Consider the following 26,544-nt stretch of genomic DNA (forward strand, 5'->3'; position numbering starts at 1 on the left):
TTTTTGGAATGTCCAAAGGTTCAATGTCCTCAACAGCGGGCGGATGCTTTGCAAACTTGAGCGGCCAAAAAGATACAAGTCCAAGTAGTCAAGCTTGAGAGCACTTGAAAAACCAAAATTAAGCATCAGAAGAGCAAGTTTGCAAGAGCAATCTGAGATGCATAAACATTAGCATAATAAAGGCATACCATAATTATTTCTTTCTGAGAAGCATTCAATTCACTTAGAAATCATTAAAGACATGACAAGAAAAAACCACTCCTCTCATGCATGATATGCATATTAAGCACCCATGTAGTGAAGGCAAAACTTCTTTTGAGATGGCTATATCAACATCAGCATACATAAAAAAAGAAGGCATTCCCAACTGTACTATCAAAATTGCATTCCAAATGTGTATATATCAGTCTCCCCATGCCATACGATAAATACCGTACCAATATTCAATACGGGTTGTTATTTATACGCACACATGTAGGTATGTATGCATGTATCACATGCACACATATATGCAGGTATGCATAAGTAATGTATGTCTATTTGTGTAACCAACTTGGACACTCCAAGTCAAGAATCAATCGCAACAGAACCAAATAACCACTTCAAAACAATTCACAGATCACAATAGATTTGCACTGGCCCGGCAGAGTTCCGTGCCTAGAGATATTGGCCCCAAAGACTGGCGCCCCTTTCGGTATTTCTTTATGTATTAAATCAATGTCAGAGCAGTTAGGGTTTCACTCTCAGACTCTGCGTCCAGATGCTCTGGAGAGTGAGCCCTAAACCGTTTACTTAAAGGTTACAAGGGATGCCCAAAAGCAAAGCCCCAAAAGCTTCCAGTTCAAAAGCAATCTCTCTCTCTCTCTCTCTCAACATAGCAAAAATACAGCAAATTCTCTCTCTCCCTCTCTCCAATTCCTCTTGCGTAGCAAAAAGCTTCCAAATTGCGTCGCTAGAAAGGAGAAAAAGCAGCCCCCGCATTTTCCGGAAATCCGTACGCTGGCCACGTGGCAATTTTAGGGTTTCAGCCAGAGATTAGGGTTAGGGTTTCCAGAAATTAGGGTTTCTGCAGATTAGGGTTTTTGGCAGAAATTAGGGTTTGCAGGAATTTTAGGGTTTCTGCTATCGGTAGCCACATCATCACTTTGTGACATACCCCCTCTTGAAAGCATTGTAATAGACCGCGATTACGCCTGCAAAACCGACAGAAGCCATAAACCGTCTTAGCAGACACTGACTGTTAGTACCTGCATACTAGGAACACACATCTAGCACATGTACCAAATCGATAGTCACATCACAAGACATCACTAGACATCACAGGACATTCAACATTCATTCAAATCTTAGAGCATAATTTATCGGCAATGTAGCTAGCAATCGCATCTAGGTCCAATCGGGACCTCATCGATATCCGATTGACTAACCCCTATTGCAACCATGTCTATTCGAGATCAATCAGACCAAAATGCTGCAGTCATTTCGTCTATCAGTTTCTGCACTTCAAAGAAGTTAAGAACAAATCAGTATCATAATTAGGAATTCCATTTCATTAAAGTCATACAGCAGAATATTGTTAGCTTTCAGTATCCTCGAAGCTCAAAGAGACATCCGTGACTCTAGTATCTAAATCAAGGCATCTGTTGACAAAGGAGCGGGGTGACTCCCCTCTTGTGTATCCTACTGCACTAGATCTCTGGCCAAGCTGAATTCTGGCTTTCGTTTGGAATAGACTATACTAAACCAAAAGCAAAGTTTCACAATCTGAGGAGTATCTGCTAGGTCCTCCTCCTCCATCCACTTCGCATCCAATGCAGGATAGTTCTTGAACTTAACCAAGAACCGCCTGCGGACTTTACCTTTATTCTTCGTACCCTTATGTGCCAAAATCTGTTCAGGAACAAGGATCTCCTCGTTTTCTTCCACTTCAGGTTGCTCATCAGGCTCCCCATCATCAGGCACATCACCCTTAAAAGGTTTCAAGAGACTCACATGGAATGCATTGTGAAACCTCCAAGTATCTGGCAGTTTCAATCGGAAGGAGACATCATTTATCTTTTCAGTGATCTGGAAAGGTCCGTAGTATCGCATACTGAGCTTTGGAAAAAGCCTCTCCTTTCTCTTTTTCTTTCTTAGGCGTGCCTTCTCAAAACGTAAAGAGCACCCAATCATCCTCCTTCAATTTCAAGTCGCGACGATGGCAATCCGCTACCTTTTTCTGTCGTTCTTGAGACTTCTGCAAAGTCTCGCGAACCTTGGCAAAAGCCGTATCCAAATCTCGTGTATATTCATCCGCTTCAAAGATCTTATCTTTCGTGCTTAGGAAGGGTGAAACCTTCGCAACACCTTCAACAATCTCAAATGGCGCCTTCCCCATCGAAGAGTGTATCATGTTATTGTAGGCAAATTCCACCAAAGGTGGGTACTTTTCCCATTGAGTCTTTTGATCCGAGATATAAGACTTCAATAAATCTAGAACCACTGAATTTGCAATCTCAGATTGCCCATCAGTCTGCGGGTGGAACGATGACGCGAACTGCAACCGCGTGCCATTGTTCTCCCGAATTGCCTTCCAAAACAAACTCGTAAATCTGGGGTCTCTGTCGGAGACAATCGTCTCAGGTATGCCATGTAATCTGAAGATCAAACTGTCACGTGACACATCAACCCTATGTGTCCGTGGACAAGCTACAGCATGATTAGGGTTCAGTCAGTCCAGTCAGTCTAGAATAGGAAGTGATATGGCACTTTTGTGAGTCTATTCGTAGACCGTGCATACCCAGACACTTAGTGTAGATGCATATCCTCTGGTTGCACACAGCATGATCATAAGCATTCCCATCAGAATCCATCAGGGGAATTTTCCAGTGCATTTGGCCTATTTTTCCTATTTTTGACATTTTTCACTTATTATTTTTAAGTGACTTTTGTTGGAAAGTAGGTAGGGCAAATTGAGTAAGTTTGTATATAAGCAAACCTAAACTAGCACTATTTGGCAGAAGAGGCAACAGGAGCCAAGCTCAGTAGGCAACTTCTCAACAAGAACTTGGTGGTCTCCCCTCCGAGCAAAGGACTCAGCACCTTGGCGTTTCCATCAAGAGGGTCATCGCCATACCTCCCAGCACTTGGCGTTTTGCATTAGGTAGCCATCGCCAGTAAGTTCCAGCCACTAGCGTTTTGCATCGGCATCCATCGCTAGAAGAAGCTCAGACACAGCTAGCGTTTTTGACATCAGCATGCCTAGCGTTTTTCAACAGATACCACCTCAGCCTAGAGCGTTTTTCAGCAATGAAGTACTTGCAGATCAGCCCCTAAAAGAGTAGCAGATTCAGCCCGGAAAGACCATCAATATTCAGCCTTGAAGAACCTCAGTTTTCAGCCCTAAACCTGCAGATTTTCAGCGACAAAAACCCACAGAAAACAGCCCCAAAATCAGCGTTTTACGACTAGCCGCAGATTTCAGCCCATAGAGTTTTTGGACAGCAGTAGAAAGATTGCAGATTTCAGCCTTAGTGTCGGCCTCGTCATCCCCGTCGTCATCGTCGACATAGTAGTTGCATCAGTCACATGCATTCCATTTGTACCAGATTGTGCAATCATAAGTAGACCACTCTCGCCGACGAGAGTGGGACCTTCGGAGGACGGTTTTACAATGTCTCTGGTGTCGTATCTCTCTTCTCTCTCTATCTCTCGGTCTCATACACTTGCACGCACAGTGTCCATTCATTTTGTTTGTGATCATAGCATTCTCATTGAAAACGGAAGGTTCTCCCTTCCATAAGAACAAAAGGAACCTTGAGCACAGTTCGGAGCACTCATCTTGAGCAAAGCGCAAGCATTCATTCAATTGCACCTAACATTGGTATCAGAGCTTTGGCAGTGTTCTGTATCACTCAAGGAAAGAACCGCAAGAACCACAATTTTATTTTTTTTGCTTGTTGAGGTCGCACGAACCCAAGTTCACTTGGGCGTGTTGATTCCTAATTGTGTTTTGTTGAAGAGTGACAGGAATCCCAAGAAAGAAGGGCTTGTCCAGCCTCCCCTTGTGTCTCTTTTCACTCATTGAGAGCGGACCGTGCACTTAGCGGCCGGCCAATCGACGTGAGGTGGGAAAATGCAACCTTGGTGTGAGCGCAAGGCCGCCAAGGGGTGCGCCTGCAGAAAGGAGTAGAACTCGGGTGAAGAGAAGATCCTTCTCAAACGCAGTTTGCAAGCGAAAGAAAACCTCAAGAACCTCAAGACCCTCAAGAACCCAAGAACCTCAAGAACCGCAAGAACCTCAAGAACTCAAGAACCCCAAGAACCAAGACTCCCCAGAACCCAAGTTCCTCGTGAACTTAAGAACCCAAGACCACAAGAACCCACGACTTCAGCGGATGGTCATCACTCGAAGCGGAATGGATACTTCGTTTGGAGGTGATGAGCATGAGAGAGGCGAAGAAGAATTTTCCCCACCAGGTGTCATGTGACACATCCCAACCCTATGTGTCCGTGGACAAGCTACACCACAGTAGGGTTCAATCAGTCCGATAAAGTTAGATTAGCAGTGATCTGACACTTTTGTGAGTCTATTCGTAGACCGTGCATGCCAGTCACTTAGCATAGATACATATCCTCCGGTTGCACACAGCATGATCATCGGAATTCCCATCAGAATCCATTAGCACCAATTAGGGGAATTTTCTAGTGCATTTAGCCTATTTTCCTATTTATTGGGATTTTCACTTATTATTTTTAAGTGACTTTCCAACAAAAGTAGGTAGGGCAATTTTGCTAAGTTAATATATAAGCTGTCACGAGGACGTGGCAGTTATTAACCATGTCACAGAGATGTGGCAACTGCTAACCTTGGTTGTTGGTTTCTTTCCAATGCGGTTTATTTTATTTGTTTAAGACCCTCTTTTTGAAGTAGCAAATGGTCGGACATTGTATGGCCGATGTGAACGGTAGATTCACCCGCAGACGGGAAGTGGTCGGCACTGGAATTCGTATGGTAAGAGGATGTCTAGGCTCAGAGCAAGATCATATAGGTCCCCCCGTCGCACTTAGCAAGTTGGTGGATACTAGGAAGTGAACTCAATTAAGGCGTAAAGTCAAGGTGGGACTACCAACAAAAAGTATCCGACAGTTGGGCCACATTGCATTTTTGGATGCGGTCCCAATGAGGATAGATGGTCAGAAGACCAGTGGGAGCCCAACGGAAGCATCTCCTAAAATTTAGGGAACTGCTATTTTGGGCCGTGAAATGTGTTCGCGTCATTACCTCCGGTATGACTAGGGGAACATTTTATAACTCTGCCGCGAAGTCAACTGACGCGTCGGTTGGGATATTTTTAAGCGGCGAACCCGAAACGGGAAAATGCTTGAAAATGCGCCAAAGTGTCACATTTTCGTGAACTTTCCTCTTGCAGAAAAATAGACGCTGATTTTTATGCTGGGAGAGGCCTCATTTCAGCTTTTGTCACAGGTTAAGAGCTATGGAGTGCTTCCTTTCCCTCTCATGTACAGTGTGGTGCTAGGAGTGATGCCCTGCACACTACACACTGCTCTCTCTCTCCCCTACGTGGAGTTATGTGATGCCCCACAAGAGGGCTACTCATTTGACTGATGTACAGTTGTGTGGGTTCATGCTTTTGTGCTGAGGCAAGAGCCTCCTTGAGCAGGAACAGGGGTAGCTAACTGCTGCTCCAAAGCAGGCACTGGTGAGGGTCATAACCTCACCGTACAGGTGCAAAATCAGCGCTGTGTATGCGCTGTAAATTCACTGTTTTTCAGCCGTACGGACGCCAGGACCATTGGGAATCGTGCCCCATTGGCAGAGGACAGTTAGGGGACTGTTTGGGGCTGAAAAGAGGGCAAAAACCAGTAAATACAGCGTGCTGAATTTACTGTTTTTGGACAAGAATCAGAGGGTATACGACAGTGCAAGCGAGTTCCAGCAGGGGAATTGGTTTCGCGCAAGTTTTGGGGCTGTTATGCTGCCGAAATTTGGCCAAATCAAATGGTATCTAGGTGGATACACGTGAAGGATTCCCAGGACCTTACCTTGTAATTTACCCTCCTAAAGAATAAAGAAATACAGAAAGGGGCGCCAATTTTGGGGCCTACAGGTTGTCGGCGTTTGCTCGGAGCATTCTAGCTTCCGAGCCGTGTGTGTGTTTAAGTGTTAACTCCCGTCGCCGGTTCTCTTTGCAAAGTGCTCCGTGTGTGTGTGTATAAAGTAAAGAATTTCGGGTGAAAGCCAACGCCTACCGCCCTACGGGCCGGTTTCTTGGTTCCGTTGCCGGGACATCAATCACTTTTTCCTCAAAGAGTGAGCCTGGATTGTTCAGGGTAAAGACACACAGTGCAAGAACGCGGGGATTACACTATGGCCGACAAGGGGAAGGGAATTATGGAAGAGGGTTCCTCTCGAAAGGACAGGCAGGAGATTCCTATGGTTTTTGAGATTGGCGAGAGCTCACGGCCACGTCAGTCTGTACCTCCTGTCAACGTGAATGTCCCTCCAGTAGTACAGGGCTTTATGACAGGGCAACTTGAGGATGATGCGTTTAAGACTCAGTTAGTTGCCGCGGTGAATGTCTTTTCGCAGAGGTTTATGGAATTCTTGCAAGCGCCACCAGTGCAACAGCAAAATAGACAACCTACCCCGCGCACGGAGCTTGTTGAAGCTCAAGCCCAGGTACTTCATGAGGCGCAGGAGGAAAGGGAACACTCGCATGTTGCGGAGTCGGGGGCTCCAAAGCAGGTTCCTCCCGTGCTTGAACAGGTGGCTAGAACGCCTATTCCACAGGTTATGCCAGTTCAGCCCGCCACCTTTCAGAACCAACATGCTGCCTTGAATGGACAGGGAGCTGGATACCAGGCTATGCACTCAGTTTTTCCACCACCCACGGTACATCCTGGGTATTTCGGGGGTGGATCAGTGTTCCAAAGTATGGCTGGTTATGCGTTTGGAAGTAAGCCGTACATGCCAGGAACAGTGTTCGGGGGTATGCAAGGCATCATGCCAAACCCCATGTATGGTACTATCGGCATGCAGCAAGGTTTCCACGGCAACCAAGGCCAGTTTGGGGTGCCTCAGGGTCATTTTGGCATGGCTGGTTTTTCTGGACAGCAGCCAGATATCGCACCTCTTACGCAAAATGTGAATGGCCAAGGCGTGCCAATCATGCCTAGTACAGTGCCCATGTTGCAGACCATTCCGTATGACAACTTGGGGGCACTAGAGAAGCCGAAGGCTTAGTAAGAAGGTGGTGCAGCGGTAAAGTTCAGTACCTTCAGTGGTTTCGAGGACAAGACCAAGGCACTCACTTTCCTCCAACAGTTTGATACAGCTTATGCGGGAGGGAATTTTACAGAGGCCTCGAAGGTCAGGAAAGCTGCCACTTTCTTAAAGGACAATGCGCTTACATGGTGGACGACATTGTTAATGCAAGGACAGGCACCCGCCACTTGGGTTTACTTCAAGCAAATGTTTGCATCTACTTGGCTATCAAATGAATTTGAAGCCGATGTCCTGACAGATTGGCACCAGCTTACGGCAGCTTCGTGCAAGAGCTTGCTGGAGTACAATAGGAGGTTTTGTAAAGCGTTACTCTCAGTGACCTCCTACAGATTTGTGCCACTGACAGAGCAGATAGAGAAGTATTGTTGTGGGCTGCCTAAAGGGCTTCGTGATTACTGTACAAAGAACAGAGTGGCTACCCTTACTCAGCTTATGGAAGTTGCGAACACTGGTCTTGCCCTGTTGAAAGGAGAGGACAGTGGATTTCCGAGCAGTGATAAAGGAGGGCAGCAAAAGAAAAATTCAGCGAAGAAGCCCTTTGTGAAAACGGCTCCTGATGCGTCACAGGGGTCAGAACAGGCCACCAAAGACAAGGATTCAGCTGGGACTTTTGGAGCGCAGGCAAAGAAACAAAAAAGGAAGCCTTTTGTGCGCAAGTCGCTCGAGGAAAAGAAGGTCCTAATGGCTGAGAACAAATGCTTTATATGCGAGCAGCCTGGTCATATTTCTATTAATTGTCCACAAAGGAAAAGGCCAGCTGACTCAGAGGATAAAGAAGACCAGAAAGGCAAGAAGCCTAAACCCACGGCAGGTTTAGTGCCAGACATGGTGGGTGACAGGCCCAACACAGATGCCAGTGAGTTATGCAGGGCATGGGGTAAAGTTAGGGATCAGACGGCACTCATCTTCTTTGATCCAGGTGCTAAAGCCAACTTTATCTCACCAGAGTTAGCTATGAAGCTGGGCATCAGAGCTGAAGAGATGGGGTACACCGCAGAGGCAGGGTTGGCATGTCCTGGCCACCCAGAGTGTGTTACTCCCATCATTGGAAAACTGCGTCTGCATATTCAGTCGTATGTGGACACTGAAGAGTTTTACATCATGCCGCTGGAAGGTTGTGACGCCTTGTTGGGGATCCCGTGGATGTTCCGAGTCAATGGAGTCTTGGATGCCTACAACAAAAAGATCACTGTACAGCATAGGGGCAAAACTCACATCTTGGATGTAAAGCTTAAAGGAGAGTCAGTCCCTATTGTATCTGCTTCTGCTATCAATAAAGAATCATCTTTTTGTGTACTTGATTTTTGCACGTGATGTCTCAGATAGTGATCAGTTAAATTTATCTGTGTTAGATAAAGAAAGGTCAGCATTAAAAGTTTAGTGACTGTTTTTCTGATTCATTACCATCGCAATTGCCGCCAGAGAGACCTGAGGACCATCGGATAGATTTGGTGCCAGGGTGTAGCCCACCAAATAGACCTCCCTACAGGGTTAGTGCGGCGCAGCAGAAAGAGATTATGGGCCAGGTTGAGGAGTTATTAGAGAAGGGGCTGATTCAGCCTAGTTCTTCACCTTTTTGCTCCCCAGTGCTCCTAGTGCAGAAGAAGGATGGCTCATGGCGCATGTGTATTGATTACTGTGCGTTGAATAAGAATACCATCAAGAATAGGTTTCCTATTCCTCGCATTGATGATATTCTCGATCGTTTAGAGGGTGCTGCAATTTTCAGCAGGATAGACCTTAAGAGTGGGTACCATCAGATTCGTATAAGCCCAGAGGATGTGCACAAGACTGCGTTTAGAACGACATTTGGTCTTTATGAGTTTCTAGTGATGCCGTTTGGGCTAACAAATGCCCCTGCCACGTTCAACAGAATGATGGACCGGATTTTCCGCTCGCATCAACAGTTTGTTGGAACGTTCTTCGATGACATGATAGTGTATTCGAAGAATGAAGAGGAGCATAGGCGTCACTTGACCATTGTGTTCGAAGAGCTGCGCAGTCACAGGTTACTTGTCAATCCTAAGAAAAGTGAATTCTTCCTCGAAGAGATCCACTTTCTGGGCCACATAGTCTCAAAGGATGGTGTCAGAATGGATCCCGCAAAGGTCGAAGCTATCAAGACATGGCCAGACTTGAAGACTGTGCACGATGTCAGAAGCTTCTTGGGATTGTGTTCCTACTATAGAAGGTTTATTAGAAATTTTGCAGAGATAGCATCGCCTCTTCACGCATTGGAAAAGAAAGAGGTCACTTTCAGATGGACCCAAAAAGAGATTTCAGCTTTTAGTCTCTTAAAGGAAAAGTTGACTTCAGATCCAGTTATTGTTTTGCCAGATCTTAGGAAGTCATTTGTGGTCCAGTGTGACGCGTGTGGCAGTAGCATCGGAGCAGTGCTAATGCAAGATGGACGGGTAGTAGCCTATGAAAGCCGAATTTTGCAAGGGCCAGAGAGGACTATGCAAGTCTATGAGAAAGAACTCTTGGCCGTTATTCATGCGCTTTCTAGCTGGAAGCACTACCTCTTAGGTGCTGATTTTGTTGTCCAAACAGATCATCAGACCTTGCGATACTTCTTGACACAGTCAAAGTTATCCGAAAAGCATATGCGATGGGCAAACATTCTTTCCATGTTCCACTTCCAGATTATGCATGTGGAAGGCAAGAAGAATGTTGTGGCTGATGCGTTATCAAGAAAGCCACAAATTTCAGTTGTGTCAATTCCTTATCATCATGAGTTAGATGACATGAAGGAACAGTATACTGTTGATGAAGATTTTGCAAGGATCTTTGAACAGTTACAAGAGGGGCAACATCATGAGCACCACCTCCTCAGAGATGGTTTTATGATGATGCATGGCAGACTTTGTGTCACTAGGCCACTGCGACATAAGGTCATGGAAGAGAGTCATGTCCCACCGTATGCAGGGCATCGTGGCATAGATGCAACAATTAAAGCGGTAGAGACGTTCTTCTATTGGCCTACCTTGAGGAGAGATGTGGATGCCTTTGTGCGAGCATGCATAGTTTGCCAAAAGGTCAAGTTTGACAGGCAAAAGGCACCAGGGTTGTTACAACCACTCCCGATTCCGGATAAGCCATGGGAAAGCATTGCTATGGACTTTATCTTTGATCTTCCAAGGACACCAACAGGGAATGATGGTATATGGACCATTATCTACAGGTTCAGCAAGCAGGCCCATTTTATCCCTGTCAGCAAGAAGATAAAATCTGATCAGATGGCACGCTTGTTCATGTACAATGTGTTTAAGTACCATGGTATGCCACAATCGATCATCAGTGATCGTGATCCTCGCATGACCAGTTTGTTCTGGAGAGGATTGTTTGAGAACATGGGTACTACGCTCAAGTTCTCGTCTTCGTTTCATCCACAAACTGATGGACAGTCAGAAGAGGCCAATTCTGCTGTCTTAGATCTGCTGAAATGCTATGTGTCAGATAATAAGGGCAAGTGGGAACAGTATTTGCCTATGCTTGAGTATGCGTACAATAATACGGTGCATTCGTCTACTGGCAAAGCACCTTTTGAAATTGTTGAAGGCGGCAAAAAGGTTCCTCCCATTTTGCACACAAAGGACAGGATCTTTGAGGCAGATCGATATGTTGAGAACATGGATGAGATGTATAAGAAGATTAAAGTTGCCTTGGAGAAGACTCAGGCAAAACAGAAAAAGGCTGTTGATCGTCACCGTCGTGAATTGCTACTATCACCTGGTGATTGGGTTCTCTTAAGGTTCGAAAAGGCAAGGTTAAAGAAGATGAAGGGCAAGGAACGACTGTTTCCTAAGCTCAGCATGCGTTACTATGGGCCTTTTCAAGTGCTTGACAAGATCAGCGATGTGGCTTACAGGCTGAAATTGCCTGATGCGTGGAAGATTCATAATGCGTTTCACGTGAGTCTTCTAAGACCCTTCGTGGGTGATGTGCCAGAAGATATGCCAGTTGAGGATCAGCCAGAAGTTGAGGAACTCGATGAGATCCTGGTACCTGAGCAAGTTTTGGCACATAAGGACAGAAAAGTTAAAGGACGAGTTGCAAGACGTTATTTGGTGAAGTTCAAGAACTATCCACCTATGGATGCCAAGTGGATGGAAGAGCATGAACTGTCAGAGTCACCAAATGTATTGCAGCTCTACCTTGAAGCCTTTGGGTTACAGCCTACTTATGCCCCAACCCAACGTGTGCAAAGGAGGGGTAATGATAGAGCTAGTACATCAAATGTACATATGAATTCAGTGCCATAGATAGAAATGGCAAAAGTATGAAGGCCTCATTAATTCATTTGTATCTATGTATGTTACGACCTTTCTTGCGGATACATGCGATGATAAAAGAGTGTTGATAGCACAAGATCATCAGTGACGTGTATTTATGGAATGCAATCGAGGACGTTTGCGATTTCAAGAGGGGGGTATGTCACGAGGACGTGGCAGTTATTAACCATGTCACAGAGATGTGGCAACTGCTAACCTTGGTTGTTGGTTTCTTTCCAATGGGGTTTATTTTATTTGTTTAAGACCCTCTTTTTGAAGTAGCAAACGGTCGGACATTGTATGGCCAATGTGAATGGTAGATTCACCCGCAGACGAGAAGTGGTCGGCACTGGAATTCGTATGGTAAGAGGATGTCTAGGCTCAGAGCAAGATCATATAGGTCCCCCCGTCGCACTTAGCAAGTTGGTGGATACTAGGAAGTGAACTCAATTAAGGCGTAAAGTCAAGGTGGGACTACCAACAAAAAGTATCCGACAGTTGGGTCACATTGCATTTTTGGATGCGGTCCCAATGAGGATAGATGGTCAGAAGACCAGTGGGAGCCCAACGGAAGCATCTCCTAAAATTTAGGGAACTGCTATTTTAGGCCGTGAAATGTGTTCGCGTCATTACCTCCGGTATGACTAGGGGAACATTTTATAACTCTGCCGCGAAGTCAACTGACGCGTCGGTTGGGATATTTTTAAGCGGCGAACCCGAAACGGGAAAATGCTTGAAAATGCGCCAAGTGTCACATTTTCGTGAACTTTCCTCTTGCAGAAAAATGGACGCTGATTTTTATGCTGGGAGAGGCCTCATTTCAGCTTTTGTCACAGGTTAAGAGCTATGGAGTGCTTCCTTTCCCTCTCATGTACAGTGTGGTGCTAGGAGTGATGCCCTGCACACTACACACTGCTCTCTCTCTCCCCTACGTGCAGTTATGTGATGCCCCACAAGAGGGCTCTACTCATTTGACTGATGTACAGTTGTGTGGGTTCATGCTTTTGTGCTGAGGCAAGAGCCTCCTTGAGCAGGAACAGGGGTAGCTAACTGCTGCTCCAAAGCAGGCACTGGTGAGGGTCATAACCTCACCGTACAGGTGCAAAATCAGCGCTGTGTATGCGCTGTAAATTCACTGTTTTTCAGCCGTACGGACGCCAGGACCATTGGGAATCGTGCCCCACTGGCAGAGGACAGTTAGGGGACTGTTTGGGGCTGAAAACAAGGCAAAAACCAGTAAATACAGCGTGCTGAATTTACTGTTTTTGGACAGGAATCAGAGGGTATACGACAGTGCAAGCGAGTTTCAGCAGGGGAATTGGTTTCGCGCAAGTTTTGGGGCTGTTATGCTGCCGAAATTTGGCCAAATCAAATGGTATCTAGGTGGATACACGTGAAGGATTCCCAGGACCTTACCTTGTAATTTACCCTCCTAAAGAATAAAGAAATACCGAAAGGGGCGCCAATTTTGGGGCCTACAGGTTGTCGGCGTCTGCTCGGAGCATTCTAGCTTCCGAGCCGTGTGTGTGTTTAAGTGTTAACTCCCGTCGCCGGTTCTCTTTGCAAAGTGCTCCGTGTGTGTGTGTATAAAGTAAAGAATTTCGGGTGAAAGCCAACGCCTACCGCCCTACGGGCCGGTTTCATAAGCAAACCCAAGTTAGCACTAAATGGCAGAAGAGGCAGCAGGAGCACCTTGCTCAACAGGCAACTTCTCAGCAAGACCAACCCCCGCGACTACTCTGGCGTTTTCTCCACAGAAGACCTAGCGTTTTTGCATCAAATCAGCCTTGGCGATTTGTGCATAGCAAATCAGCCCCGGCGTCATCACGACACAACAGATCAGCCTAGCGTTTTTGCATTTGAAGAACCCCGATGACAGAAGGACCAATTTCAGCCCCTGGCGTTTTTGGATTTCAGCAGCAAATTAAGACCAGCATTATTCACCTAAAGTGTAGCAGATTCAGCCCGTAAAGACCATCAGTTTTCAGCCCTAAGAAACCTCATTTTTCAGCCAAGAAAACACAGCCAAAACAGTCATTTTCAGCCACCGAAACAGTCCCGAAATTCAGCGATTAGAAGATCTCAGATTTCAGCCATCGTCGTCGTCGTCGTCATCATCGTCGTCGTCATCGGCATAGACCAAGTTGCATAATCCATTGCATACGCATTGTACACCTTTGTGCAATCAATGAATAGACCACTCTCGCCGACGAGAGTGGGGCCTTCGGAGGAGGGTTTTACAACCTCTCGGGTGTCATATCTCTTCTCTCTCCTTCTCTCAGTCTCATTCACTTGCACGCACAATCCACTCACTTTGTTCGTGATCATAGCACTCTCCATAAGACGGAAAGCTCTCTCTTTCCCTAAGAACTAAAAGGAACCTTGAGCAAATAAAGATCACTAATCTTGAGAAAAAGGTTTTTCTGACCCTCCCCCTTCCCCATCTATGCCAAGGATTGCACTAACTCCTATGAAGGAGTTGACGTAGTTGTTTATGGACAACAAGTTGGAACGCGAAGAAAGAACATCAAAAAGAAAGGCAGCAATTGATCGTAAGTACCAAGAAAGAATGGTAGCCATAACACGTGAATGCCAAGAAAGAAGGGCAGCCATAGAGCGTGAGTGCAAGCCAGCACACTTGGAGGCCAAAGCAAGAAGAGCCGAAATGGAGCGTGAGCACAACGAAAGGAAAGCCGTATTGGTCCTATTTTTTTCTAATGTGCAGGCGTAGCTTAAAGAGAAAAGAGATTCAGGAAAAGGAGACTGTCTCAGTATCCTCTTCTTTTCCAAAGCATGACACACAGGATTTGCATGATGATACGCATGATGATTTGAATGACAATGATAAGCATGATGATTAGAATGACAATGACAAGCATGATGATTTGCATGATGATCAAGTTGTGATTTCTCACAAGCATGATGATTTGCATGGAGATGATGTGATTGTTCACAAGGATGATGTGTTAGTTGATGCTTTTTCTAGCGAAGCTAACCTCGTTGCAGATTCGATCAATCACGAAGAACCGATCCTGGCTTTCGAGTCGAGGTCCAAAGAACCCCCACAGGACGATTCGATCATTCAGGAAGAACCGATCTTGGCTCTCGAGCCTAGGTCCAAAGAACCCTCACAGGAAGTATTATGTGTTCGCATGATTGACACACACGCATTGTTCGAGTGTTTCATTCGTAGACCATGCATGCCCAGACACTTAGTGTAGATGCATATCCTCTGGTTGCACACAGCATGATCATAAGCATTGCCATCAGAATCCATCAAATTCCATCAAGGGAATTTTCTAGTGCATTTAGCCTATTTTTGACATTTTTCGCTTATTATTTTTAAGTGACTTTTGTTGGAAAGTAGGTAGATCAAATTGAGTAAGTTTGTATATAAGCAAACCTAGACTAGCACTATTTAGCAGAAGAGGCAACAGGAGCCAAGCTCAGCAAGCAACTTCTCAACAAGAACTTGGTGGTCTCCCCTCCAAGCAAAGGACTCAGCACCTTGGCGTTTCCATCAAGAGGGTCATCGCCATACCTCCCAGCACTTGGCGTTTTGCATCAGGTAGCCATTGCCAGCAAGTTCCAGCCACTAGTGTCTTGCATCAGCATCCATCGCCAGAAGAAGCTCAGACACAGCTAGCATTTTTGACATCAGCATGCCTAGCGTTTTTGGGAATCCATGACCTAGCGTTTTTCAACAGATACCACCTCAGCCTGCAGCGTTTTTCAGCAATGAAGTACTTGTAGATCAGCCCCTAAAAGAGTAGCAGATTCAACCCGGAAAGACCATCAATATTCAGCCTTGAAGAACCCCAGTTTTCAGCCCTAAATCTGCAGATTTTCAGCGACAAAAACCCACAGAAAACAGCCCCAAAATCAGCGTTTTACGACTAGCCGCAGATTTCAGCCCATAGCGTTTTTGGACAGCAGTAGAAAGATTGCAGATTTCAGCGCTAGTGTCGGCCTCGTCATCCCCGTCCTCATCGTCGACATAGCCTAGACTTGCATCGGTCACATGCATTCCATTTGTACCAGATTGTGCAATCATAAGTAGACCACTCTCGCCGACGAGAGTGGGGCCTTTGGAGGACGGTTTTACGTCTCTGGTGTCGTATCTCTCTTCTCTCTCTATCTCTCAGTCTCATACACTTGCACGCACAGTGTCCATTCATTTTGTTTGTGATCATAGCATTCTCTCATTAAGAACGGAAGGCTCTCCTTTCCATACGAACAAAAGGAACCTTGAGCACAGTTCGAAGCACTCATCTTGAGCAAAGCGCAAACATTCCTCCGCTGCACCTAACACAAACAGTCTCGCTAAGTGATCCGGCTTGACTGTTTTCTTTACTGGAATGAAATGAGCCTGTTTGCTAAATCTGTCAATGACAGTCCAGATACCATCATGACCACTCTGTGTTCTTGGGAGATCAAAAATGAAATCCATTGCAATACTTTCCGAGGGGCGGGTGGGTATGGGTAAAGGCTGTAACAATCCCTGTGCCTTATGCTTGTCAAACTTGACCTTCTTGCATACTAAGCAACTGCGCACAAACTCTTCCACATCCTTTTTGAGTCTCGGCCAAAAGAAGTATCTCTCTACCCCTTTCATGGTGGTAGCACTGCCGCGGTGACCCGTAAAAGGTGGACAGTGGCATTCAGTCATAACCTTTTCTCTCAACGGCTGTGTAACGCACAACATGGTTTTTCTCATCAAGTAGCCTTCCCGAATGGAGTATCCTGCTACTGTCTCCCCATCCCGTATCCGTGTGAAAATATCCGCAAAATCTATATCTGTGGCATACTAGTCGACCATATCCTCGAAGATCCTATGATGTATCGCGGAAATAGCCAGAACCAACGGCTTCCGAGGCAAAGCATCTACCACCACATTCTTCTGTCCCTGCACATGGACAATCTGGAAGTGAAACTGTGACAAGATGTTTGCCCACCGCATTTGCTTTTCCGAAAGCTGCTTCAATGACAAGAAGTAGCGCAAACTCCGATGGTCTGTAAAGACAGTAAAATCCGCTCCGAGTAGGTAATGCCGCCACTGAGTAAGAGCATGGATAACCGCCAAAAGCTCTTTCTCATAAATCTGTGCCGTCATCTCCGGCCTAGAGAACAATCGGCTCTCGTAAGCAATGACATGGCCTTCTTGTATTAAGACCGCACCCAGACTACGACCACAAGCATCACAATATACTTCAAATGACTTTTACAAGTACGGCAAAGTCAAAACTGGTCCCGTAGTCAATTTCTCTTTCAATGTCTGAAAGATAGTCACCTCTGTGGATCCCCACAAGAAAGGGAGTCCTTTCTGTGTCAAGATATGCAAAAGGGAAGCAACCTCTGCAAACTTTCGTATGAACGGCGTGTAGTACGAACACAGTCCAAAGAAGCTTCTAACTTCATGGACATTCTTCAAATCGGGCCAATCACGTATAGTCTCTATCTTGGCCGGATCCATTTGCACTCCTGCTCCTGAGAGAATGTGTCCCAAAAAGTGTATCTCTGGTAGGAAAAATTCACTTTTCTTTGCATTAATCACTAACTTGTGATCTCGTAATGCCTGAAAGACCTGAAGCAGATGATCTTTGTGTTTTGCCTCATTCTTGGAGAAAACAATGATGTCATCGAAGAAAGTGCCAACAAATAGCTTGTACTCTCGATTTTCTCACAGCTTGCAAGGACTCGCTGTTGCTGCACGCTCCCCCCCCCCCCCCCCCCCTTGCGCCATCGCTCCCCCTCACCCCCCTTCTCCTTCTAACCCTCGCGCTGCCCTCAGCCACCCCCGCGCTGCCCCCCCCCCCCCCTCGCCCTCGCGCTGCATCCCCTCCCTCCTCCCGCCTTCGCGCTGTTTCCCCCACCCTGCCCAACCCGCCACCTGCTGCCCGCCGCTGCCCTCCCCCCCTAGCCCTCCCGCTGCCCCCCCCCACTCCTTGGCTGTTTTCTCCCGCCCCCCCCCCCCCCCCCCCCCCCCCCCCCCCCCCCCCCCCCCCCGCAGCCTTCTGTACCCGTTCTCGCCTCCTTTTTCATTCCCTCCATCCCCCCCCTTTTTTGTTCGCATTATCTCCGAAGGGTTTTCTGCGCCTGGCTCTGCAACACCTCTTCTTCGGACAAGTGTTCGGCGTTCTCGGTTGCAGATTGTTCTTCTCCGTCCGCTTCTTCGACTCAGCAGTAGACACAGATGGAGGCTCCAGCTCCGCCACAGAGGGACTCGCCTGAAGCCCCCTCGCCCGACCCCGCTGAGCCCACCATTCAACTTGCTCTTTCGCCGACAGAGCAAGCGAGCCTTGCCGCAGAGGTAGAGCACTTGCAGGCGACTTCTGTCATCTGCAAGGTTCTCGGCACCCGTCCTAGCAGAGGAGAGCTACGAGACCTTCCCCAGGCCCGCCTTCTCGTAGAGGTGGGCAAGATTTTGGATGTCCAGATCCTCGGACGGGGGTACTACCAGATCGAGTTCGAGACTTCCGAGATGGCCTCCAAGGTCATAGCTATGAGTCCACTAGCTATCCGAGCATCACGCGCCCACTTTCGACAGTGGCGACACGGTTTTGACCCGACTTCGAATGTGCTAGTCGAGGAGGCAGACATCCTCATCTCAGTCTGCTTTCTGGGTTTACGGAGGGAGTACCTTCCACTGCTCTCCAGGATTGGCTCCGCCATCGGGATTGTTCTGGAGACACCTCGTACGGCAGCATCAGTAGCTGCCAAGGTGGCCAGCATCCCTTCAGTTCGAGTTTTGGTCAGAGATACCCACACGCTCCCGAAGGTCATCCTTCTGCCTCGGGTGAGTGGGGGTTGGTTTAGGCAGAGTGTGGAGTACTCGGGTCTCCCGAACGAGTGCTTCATTTGCAGACAAATGGGCCACCTAGCGAAGGCCTGTCCACGGAGGAGGCCACGACCTGCACCTCAGCCTCAGCCCCAGCTTGCCAAGGCTGGGCCGCAGCCTTAGCCAGCGACAGCGCACAGATTCTGAGCCACCCTCCGAGCCTGGGCTCCAACGGAGGAGGGGTGGCAGCAGGCCCGTGGCCGTCGACGCCAGGGGCCACAGCGACAGCCTGGCACTCAGAGTGGCCCTCAGGTGCCTACTCAACAGCAGTGGGTTCCCACGGGGAACCGCTTTGGTCCTCTTGAGCAGGAGAAGCCCCCTACGCCAGCCTCCTCTTCCGCTTCACCCTCGCCAACCCCCCCACCTTCAGATTTCCCCTCTTCCTCCTCATCCCCCCCCCCGCCCTTTGCTCCCGCCCACACCTCACCTCGCCCCCCTGTCTCTGTCGCCCCGCCCCGCTTCTCTTCTCCTCCCCCCCCCCCCCCCCCCCCCGCCCCAGCTCCTTCTCCCCCTCCTCCTGCTTCAGTACCACAGTCGACTCAGGAGACTGGTCCCTCGCCGGCGACTAGGAGATCTCTTGGCAGCGCTTTTGCCACGAGTCGCCTGGCGAGAGAGGGTCAGCCCTTCTTGCGGCCCCCTTTGCAGATTCAGACATCTTCCCTTGCAGCTATCCCTCGTGGTCTGACGAGCATTGACCTCCGACGCCGCTGGGACTTCTTCGATTACGGATTCACTCGCTTTCTCGGCGATTCCGCAGCAGACCACGAGGTAGCCTGCTTCAGGGTCCACGCTCTGTTCCTCGCCGCTAGGGGGACAGAGGCCTTGGATTCAGCAGTTGGTTTCTCCTTTCCCCTCTGTGGTAGGACCGAGACAGAGTGGTCCCTCAACTCAGTGGTGGGATGGTTGCATACACAGGTTCTCGAGTTCTCTCACCACATGGGAGAACTTGGAGTTACAGATTTGCTGCAGACTTTGTGGCCACTGGCCAAGTTTGCGGTGACACCCCCAGACTCAGCAGGATGTAGGCACATTGTGGTGTACTTTTTTGCTAATACACGGTGTTTGCCTTGCTATGTATACATACATGAGGACTCCTGGACAGAGGAGGTTGCTTTACGCACGGCTCGACTCTCGCCGACGAGAGTGGAGCCTTTGGAGGAGGGTTTTACAAACTCTCGGGTGTCGTATCTCTTCTCTCTCCTTCTCTCAGTCTCATTCACTTGCACGCACAATATCCACTCACTTTGTTCGTGATCATAGCATTCTCCATAAGACGGAAATCTCTCTCTTTCCCTAAGAACTAAAAGGAACCCTGAGCAATAAAGATCACTAATCTTGAGAAAAAACAACATTCATTCCGCTGCACCTAACATTGGTATCAGAGCTTTGGAAGTGTTCTACATTACTCAAGGAAAGAACCACAAGAATTTTTTTTGCTTGTTGCGGTCGCACGAACCCAAGTTTACTTGGGCGTGGCGATTCCTAATCGTGTTTTGTTGAAGAGTGACGGGAATCCCAAGAAAGAAGGGCTTGTCCAGCCTCCCCTTGTGTCTCTTTTCACTCATTGGGAGCGGACCGTGCACTTTGCGGCCGGCCAATCGACGTGAGGTGGGAAAAAGCAACCTTGGTGTGAGCGCAAGGCCACCAAGGGGTGCGCCCGCAGAAAAGGGTACAACTCTGGTGAAGAGAAGATCCTTCTCCAACGCGATTTGCAAGCGAAAGAAAACCTCAAGAACCCCAAGAACCCAAGACCCTCAAGACTCAAGAACCTCAAGAACCTCAAGAACCTAGATTCTCACGGATCAAGGACCTCAAGAACCTCAAGACCCTCAAGAACCCAAGTTCCTTGCGAGCTTAAGACCCCAAGATCATAGTGCATGGTCGTCACCCGAAGCGGCATGGATACTTCGCATTCAGGTGATGAGCATGAGAGAGGCGACGACGGATTTTCCCCAGCAGGAGATTTTTCCAACCCTCCCCCTTCGCCATCTATGCCAGACCCTATGGAGGCAATGATGAAGCAAATGATGGCCATGATGGATAGACAGGAAGACAAGCGCCTTGCTTTAGAACACGAGCGCGACGCAAGAAAAGAAAGAAAAGAACTAAGGAAGAAGCAGCAGCAAGAAACGCCGCATTGGAGGCCGAGCGTGAAGCTCGACGAGAGCTACGCACTCGAGAATTGCTTGCCCAAGTTCTCGCCTCGAAGACTGAACCACCCAAAGATCGTGGGAGTTCGTCAAGTGGCGCAAGCCACGACGCGGATTCCAACCATCCAGTTACAGAAAAGTTGATTTTCAGTAAGTATGACGGTAAGATGGATGCTACTGTTATTCATTCTTGGTTACATCAATTTAATGCTTATTTTGCGACAACTAAGAAGACGAGCCATTAATTGGTACTACGCATGGCAAGAGGCACAGCTAGCCACGCACCTAGAGGCAGCCGACGATTTCACGCCCCTCTCTTTTAGTTGGGCTGATTTCCAAGACAAGCTCAAGGTACGGTTTATGCCACCTCAGTACCTCGCACGGTTGAAAGACGATTGGGGCGCTCTCAAGCAAAATGGTATGCCGGTTATGTCTTTTTCTAATCGTGTTTTGCAGCTAGGTACCCAATTACGCATGTCGGATGATGAGCGCAAAGAGGCTTTTCTCTTTGGATTGGACGAGTATATCAAGTATGATGTCGAGGTATTCGATCCAATCGATCTCAACAAGGCGGTAGCAATTGCTCTCGCACAGGAGATGAAGCACAACAAGGGAGAGCCTAAGGAGAACAAGACTTCCACAAGTACCTCACAGACTCCTCAGAACGGTAAGAACGGTAAGAATGATAACTCTTCAAACCAATCTACCAACAGTATCTCATCAAAGAATTCTTCCAATGAATCTAAGGGTAAGGCTAACACAATTGCTAAACCTAAGTTTACTCCAGATGAAAAGGTAGCACAAGGAATTGTAGGAGGATACATCACTTCGGAAGAACAAAGCACTTATTCTAAGGAAGGTCGTTGTTTTCATTGTCACATTAAGGGTCACATAAAAAGAACATGTCTTAAGCTTGAATCGAATGAATCTAAAGAACCCACAGCACCCACTACATCTGTCAATGCAATGAATGATAACACGATTGTGCCCAAAGTTTCTCAGGACCCTCCCATTGATGATTCTCTCATTAAATGTTATGGTCGTACGTCGGGACACCGTTTTGTCATATTGTTTGACCCAGGTAGTATGCATGATGTCATCAGTCCCTCTCTTGTTGAGAGAGCCCGCCTCGAAGCTAGTCCGAGATCTCCTATCGAGGTCTCTGGCTCTCGTCCTGGTATGGACGCTCTCATCACGAAGGAGTGCCTTGATGTGTTGTTTGCGATTCAACAGACTGCCTTCACTAGAAGATTTGTTGTTTCTCCTCTCTCAGGATATGATATGATTCTAGGCATGAAATGGTTTCGTGAACTGAACCCTCTCGTTGATTGGGAGGCTAGCACTATAACTCTCAATGCCAAAAGTGATTCTCCTACTGTCTTTCATGGAGTGGATACTTCTCCTTCTCCATCTCTCATTGCTAATATGCAGGACAAGGTTGAAAGGATTCGAGATAAGGAGACTCTCTCAATCTCTTTTTCTCCACAGCATGACACACAGGAATTGCATGATTATGAGAAGCATGATGATTTGCAGGATAATGATTGGCATAATGATTTGGATGATAAAGACAAGCATGATGAATTGCATAAACAAGATGTGATTGTTTACAAGGATGATGTGTTAGTTGATGCTTTTTCTAGCGAAGCTAACCTCATTGTAGATTCGATCAATCACCAAGAATCGATCTTGGTTTTCGAGTCAAGGTCCACAAATCCCCCACAAGAAGATTCGATAGATCCCGAAGAAGCGATCTTGGCTCTCGAGCCTTGGTCCAAAGAACCATCACAGGAAGTATTATGTGTTCGCATGATTGATACGCACACATTGTTCGAGTGTTTCGTTCGTAAAGGTTTCCTGTGTTTTAGTCATCATCGTTATGTGATCCCTTTTCCTAGGCATGACATATTGAATGTTGAGCACGTTTCTCTCATGGATGAGCACGAATGTATGCGGATTGTTCATGAAAAGCTGAAAAGTTTGTATGTAAGGAAGTCGCATTCCATGTCTCTTCCTTGGCATGACACAGTTTCCGAAAGAGCACATGATAGAATAAGCACCAAGCATGGGCATTTCAATTGTGATTTGCCACAGTTGATTGATTTCGATCATACAGAAAAGATTCGACCGCATTGTTTGCATGTGTTTGATGAACGGGTTGTCAATCCGTCTCTATGTTCATCGACATTGCATGCACAGTCTTTGAGGAACACAATATTTTTTTCCTTCACTTTACATGGAATAGGTATGTTCATGGTTTTGTGTTGGAGATGGTTTCAGGAATTTTCAGCCATGGAGATTCTTGAAGAAGAAAGAAGTAGGTCTCTAGACGAAGTTGAAGCACGAAAGGAGATTCAGAAGACTTTGTGTCACTTTCGGCGCGGCCCAAAGAAGCAAGCGTTGCAGACCTTTATGAAGTTCAAGTACCGCGCGACCCACACATCAGAGTGGGCCGGCGAAGAGTCCCTTCCAGGATTCCGGATGCTGCTGGCGATCTCCCTCGACGCCATACAGTTCGGTACTAGTATCTCACTTTGAAAAGGAGGGGATGTCACGTGACACATCCCAACCCTATGTGTCCGTGGACAAGCTACACCACAGCACGGTTCAGTCAGTTCAGTCAAGTCTAGATTAGCAGTGATCTGGCACTTTTGTGAGTCTATTCGTAGACCGTGCATGCCCAGTCACTTAGCATAAATGCATATCCTCCGGTTGCACACATCATGATCATCGGAATTCCCATCAAAATCCATTAGCATCAGTTAGGGGAATTTTCCAGTGCATTTAGCCTATTTTCCTATTTTTTGTTATTTTCACGTATTATTTTTAAGTGACTTTCCAACAAAATTAGATAGGGCAATTTTGCTAAGTTAATATATAAGCAAACCCAAGTTAGCACTTTCTGGCAGAAGAGGCAGCAGGAGCTTCCCGCTTAACAGGCAACTTCTCAGCAGTACCCCCCTCAGCAGAGACCCTCCCCATCCACTCCTTCCCTTTGGTGTTTCCTCCCAGCAAGCCATCACCTACAAGTCCTCTTGCCTGGCGTTTTCCAACCTCAGCAGATACATCCCAGCCAACGTTTTCCAGCCTTGACAAAAACGCCAGCATCACTTGCAGATTCAGCATTTTTTCAGCCTTGTCAAAAACGCCAGCTCAACAGTAGCAAAAACGCATAATTTAGCAGTTGGATTCTCACAGTTTTCAGCCTATGACACAGTAGCAGATCAGCCCCTAGACGGTTGCAGATGTTTCCCCATTTTCAGCCATAAAAGCGCAGCCAAAACAGTCATTTTCAGCCACCGAAACAGTCCCGAAATTCAACAATTAGAAGATCTCAGATTTCAGCCATCAAGTCGCCGTCATCATCATCGTCGTTGTCGTCGGCATAGTCCCATTGTATCAGTCCATTGCATACGCATTGTACACCTTTGTGCAATCAAAGTAGACCACTCTCGCCGACGAGAGTGGGGCCTTCGGAGGAGGGTTTTACAAACTCTCGGGTGTCGTATCTCTTCTCTCTCCTTCTCTTAGTCTCATTCACTTGCACGCACAATATCCACTCACTTTGTTCGTGATCATAGCATTCTCCATAAGACGGAAAGCTCTCTCTTTCGCTAAGAACTAAAAGGAACCTTGAGCAATTAAGATCACTAATCTTGAGAAAAAACAACATTCATTCCGTTGCACCTAACAATATACTTTGCAAATTTTGGGTCCTTCACAAAATTGAGCATCATCTTTGTTGCATCGCCAATCAATTAATGACGCTCCATCTCTCGCCGCTCCGCCTGAGTAGGAGGAGGCGGGCCATACTCAGTCGGAATCTTCGTTGTGATCCCTGTCCGCATCTCCAAATGCAGAGGGAGTCGACGGATCCTTGCGTAAAGCCATAGGTGCCGCGGAAAAAAAATTGGGGATCGGATTTCCCGTAGAAGAGAAATTGGCCGTGCTCTGATACCACTGTAACCAACTTGGACACTCCAAGTCAAGAATCAATCGCAACAGCACCAAAATAACCACTTCAAAACAATTCACAGATTACAATAGATTTGCACTGGCCCGGCGGAGTTCCGTGCCTAGAGATATTGGCCCCAAAGACTGGCGCCCCTTTCAGTATTTCTTTATGTATTAAATCAATGTCAAAGTACAAAGAGCGGTTAGGGTTTCACTCTCATACTCTGCGTCCAGATGCTCTGCAGAGAGAGCCCTAAACCGTTTACTTAAAGGTTACAAGGGATGCTCAAAAGCAGAGCCCCAAAAGCTTCCAGTTCAAAAGCAATTTCTCTCTCTCTCTCTCTCTCTCTCTCTCTCTCTCTCTCTCTCTCAAGAGAGCGAAAATAAAGCAAATTCTCTCTCTCCCTCTCTCCAATTCCTCTTGCGTAGCACAAAGCTTCCAAATTGCGTTGCTAGAAAGGAGAAAAAGCAGCCCCCCCGTTTTCCGGAAATCCGTACGCTGGCCACGTGGTAATTTTAGGGTTTCAGCCACTTTAGGGTTTCAGCCAGAGAATAGGATTAGGGTTTCCAGAAATTAGGGTTTCTGCAGATTATGGTTTTTGGCAAAAATTAGGATTTGCATGAATTTTAGGGTTTCTGGCAGAAATTAGGGTTCCTGCTGTCGGTAGCCACGTCATCACTTTGTGACAATTTGTATTCAAACTTCTCGTGTAATAATTACCCTTATTGCATAATGGTTTTTGATGTTTTCTTCATACCGTACTTATCGAACCTATCCACCTTGCCACGGTATGGCCCCTTGATGGTTTTTTTTACTGTAAAACACACCAATATTGCAAGTTGTGTCACAAAGATAAAGCTGATTTTTGACTGTGCTAAAAAGAAGCAAATGGCTCTGACGACACGAAAGAAGAGGGCGCAGCCAGAGACTCCCTCAAATCTCATAAATGGTGGTGAGAAAACATTACATGCATTGAAAGAGAAGAGGTCTGAACATTGGCATGACAAGTCTGTATATTGACATAGTCATGTTAGTGCTCAAAGAGTTGTGCTGCATCATCCATCGTAGAGACGAGAGAACATCACATGCATTGAAAGAAAAGAGGGACTCTGAACATTGGCATGACAAGTCTGTATATTGAAATGGCTATGTGAGTGCTCAAACAGCTATATTGTAGTGTCATCCATTGTCGCGGCAACATCCTAAGATTGGCACCGTTCCTTCTCATGCAACTCTGTTTACAGCATGCAATGCATATATTCGTTAGGGTTTCTGTCAAATTAGTTGTTTTGTTCCGATGCCTGTAAAGTTTTAATACAGATTTGAGCAAGCTAGTACCTGAGGCTCCTCTTGATAGCTCCTTGCACGTCGTCCATTTCAGAGCACCATATCTTGGAGGTGACAAAAATGTCTTTGCGAGCCAGTGTGCCTGCTTGAAATGCATCTGAGAGGGCCGCCCCAACCGCAGCCTCACTCCCATAAAGGCTTGCTGTGTCAATATGCCGGTAGCCCACCTGTTACAAACAATGTGACATGCGAATGAGTACCACAGATGTGGATGTTGGGCGTTTATGGCAAGCAAACGCGTGGTCATGTAGTGTGTGCACGTGTGCGGGTGCGGACTGATGTGTCAATATGCAGGTCGCCCACGGCCTGTTGAAAACAAAGTGGCAAGCGATTGCCTACAGAGATCGATGTTAATGGGCGTCTATGCATGGTAGTGCAGTGTGTGTGTGTGTGTGTGTGTGTGTGTGTGTGTGTGTGTGTGAGAGAGAGAGAGAGAGAGAGAGAGCCTCGATAGCGGCAGCGATGGCATCCTTGATCTGTTGGAAGGTGTAGCGAGAGCTTGCGGCTGTTCCGAAGCCGACGAGTGGAATCGACAATCCGTTGTTGAGATGTGCTCTCGGCTGCTGCAGCGCCATGGTGTTCCAAGCACTCTCACTGCAAGCTTGCGCACGTGTATGTATACACCGCAAATGCAGCCACTTGGCACAATCTCAGTAGCGCTTCCAGCGTCTCGGCCTTGATTGAAAGGCAGC

The 26,544-nt window shown here is 47.1% G+C and overlaps 1 protein-coding gene across 2 annotated transcripts; it reads right to left on the bottom strand.

Annotated features, from left to right (window-relative positions):
• Window positions 1-112: 112 nt before the first annotated feature.
• Window positions 113-26,544, bottom strand: LOC147421205 (methylecgonone reductase-like). Of its 2 annotated transcripts, none has more exons than XM_086504055.1 (3): window positions 26,299-26,542; window positions 25,844-26,019; window positions 113-1,193 (listed from the first exon to the last, which is right to left on the bottom strand). In XM_086504055.1, exons 1-3 carry the CDS (start codon window positions 26,425-26,427, stop codon window positions 1,058-1,060), a joined length of 441 nt encoding a protein of 146 aa, XP_086360181.1. In that variant the 5' UTR covers window positions 26,428-26,542; the 3' UTR covers window positions 113-1,057. The 2 variants fall into 2 exon arrangements, with proteins under 2 accessions (XP_086360181.1, XP_086360180.1); XM_086504054.1 differs by lacking the exon at window positions 113-1,193 and adding an exon at window positions 23,227-23,638 and having other exon boundaries at window positions 26,299-26,544.

This window comes from Adiantum capillus-veneris, chromosome 28 (genome assembly GCF_014529385.1).
Source record: "Adiantum capillus-veneris isolate H3 chromosome 28, ASM1452938v2, whole genome shotgun sequence".
NCBI classification, from domain to species: Eukaryota; Viridiplantae; Streptophyta; class Polypodiopsida; order Polypodiales; family Pteridaceae; genus Adiantum; species Adiantum capillus-veneris.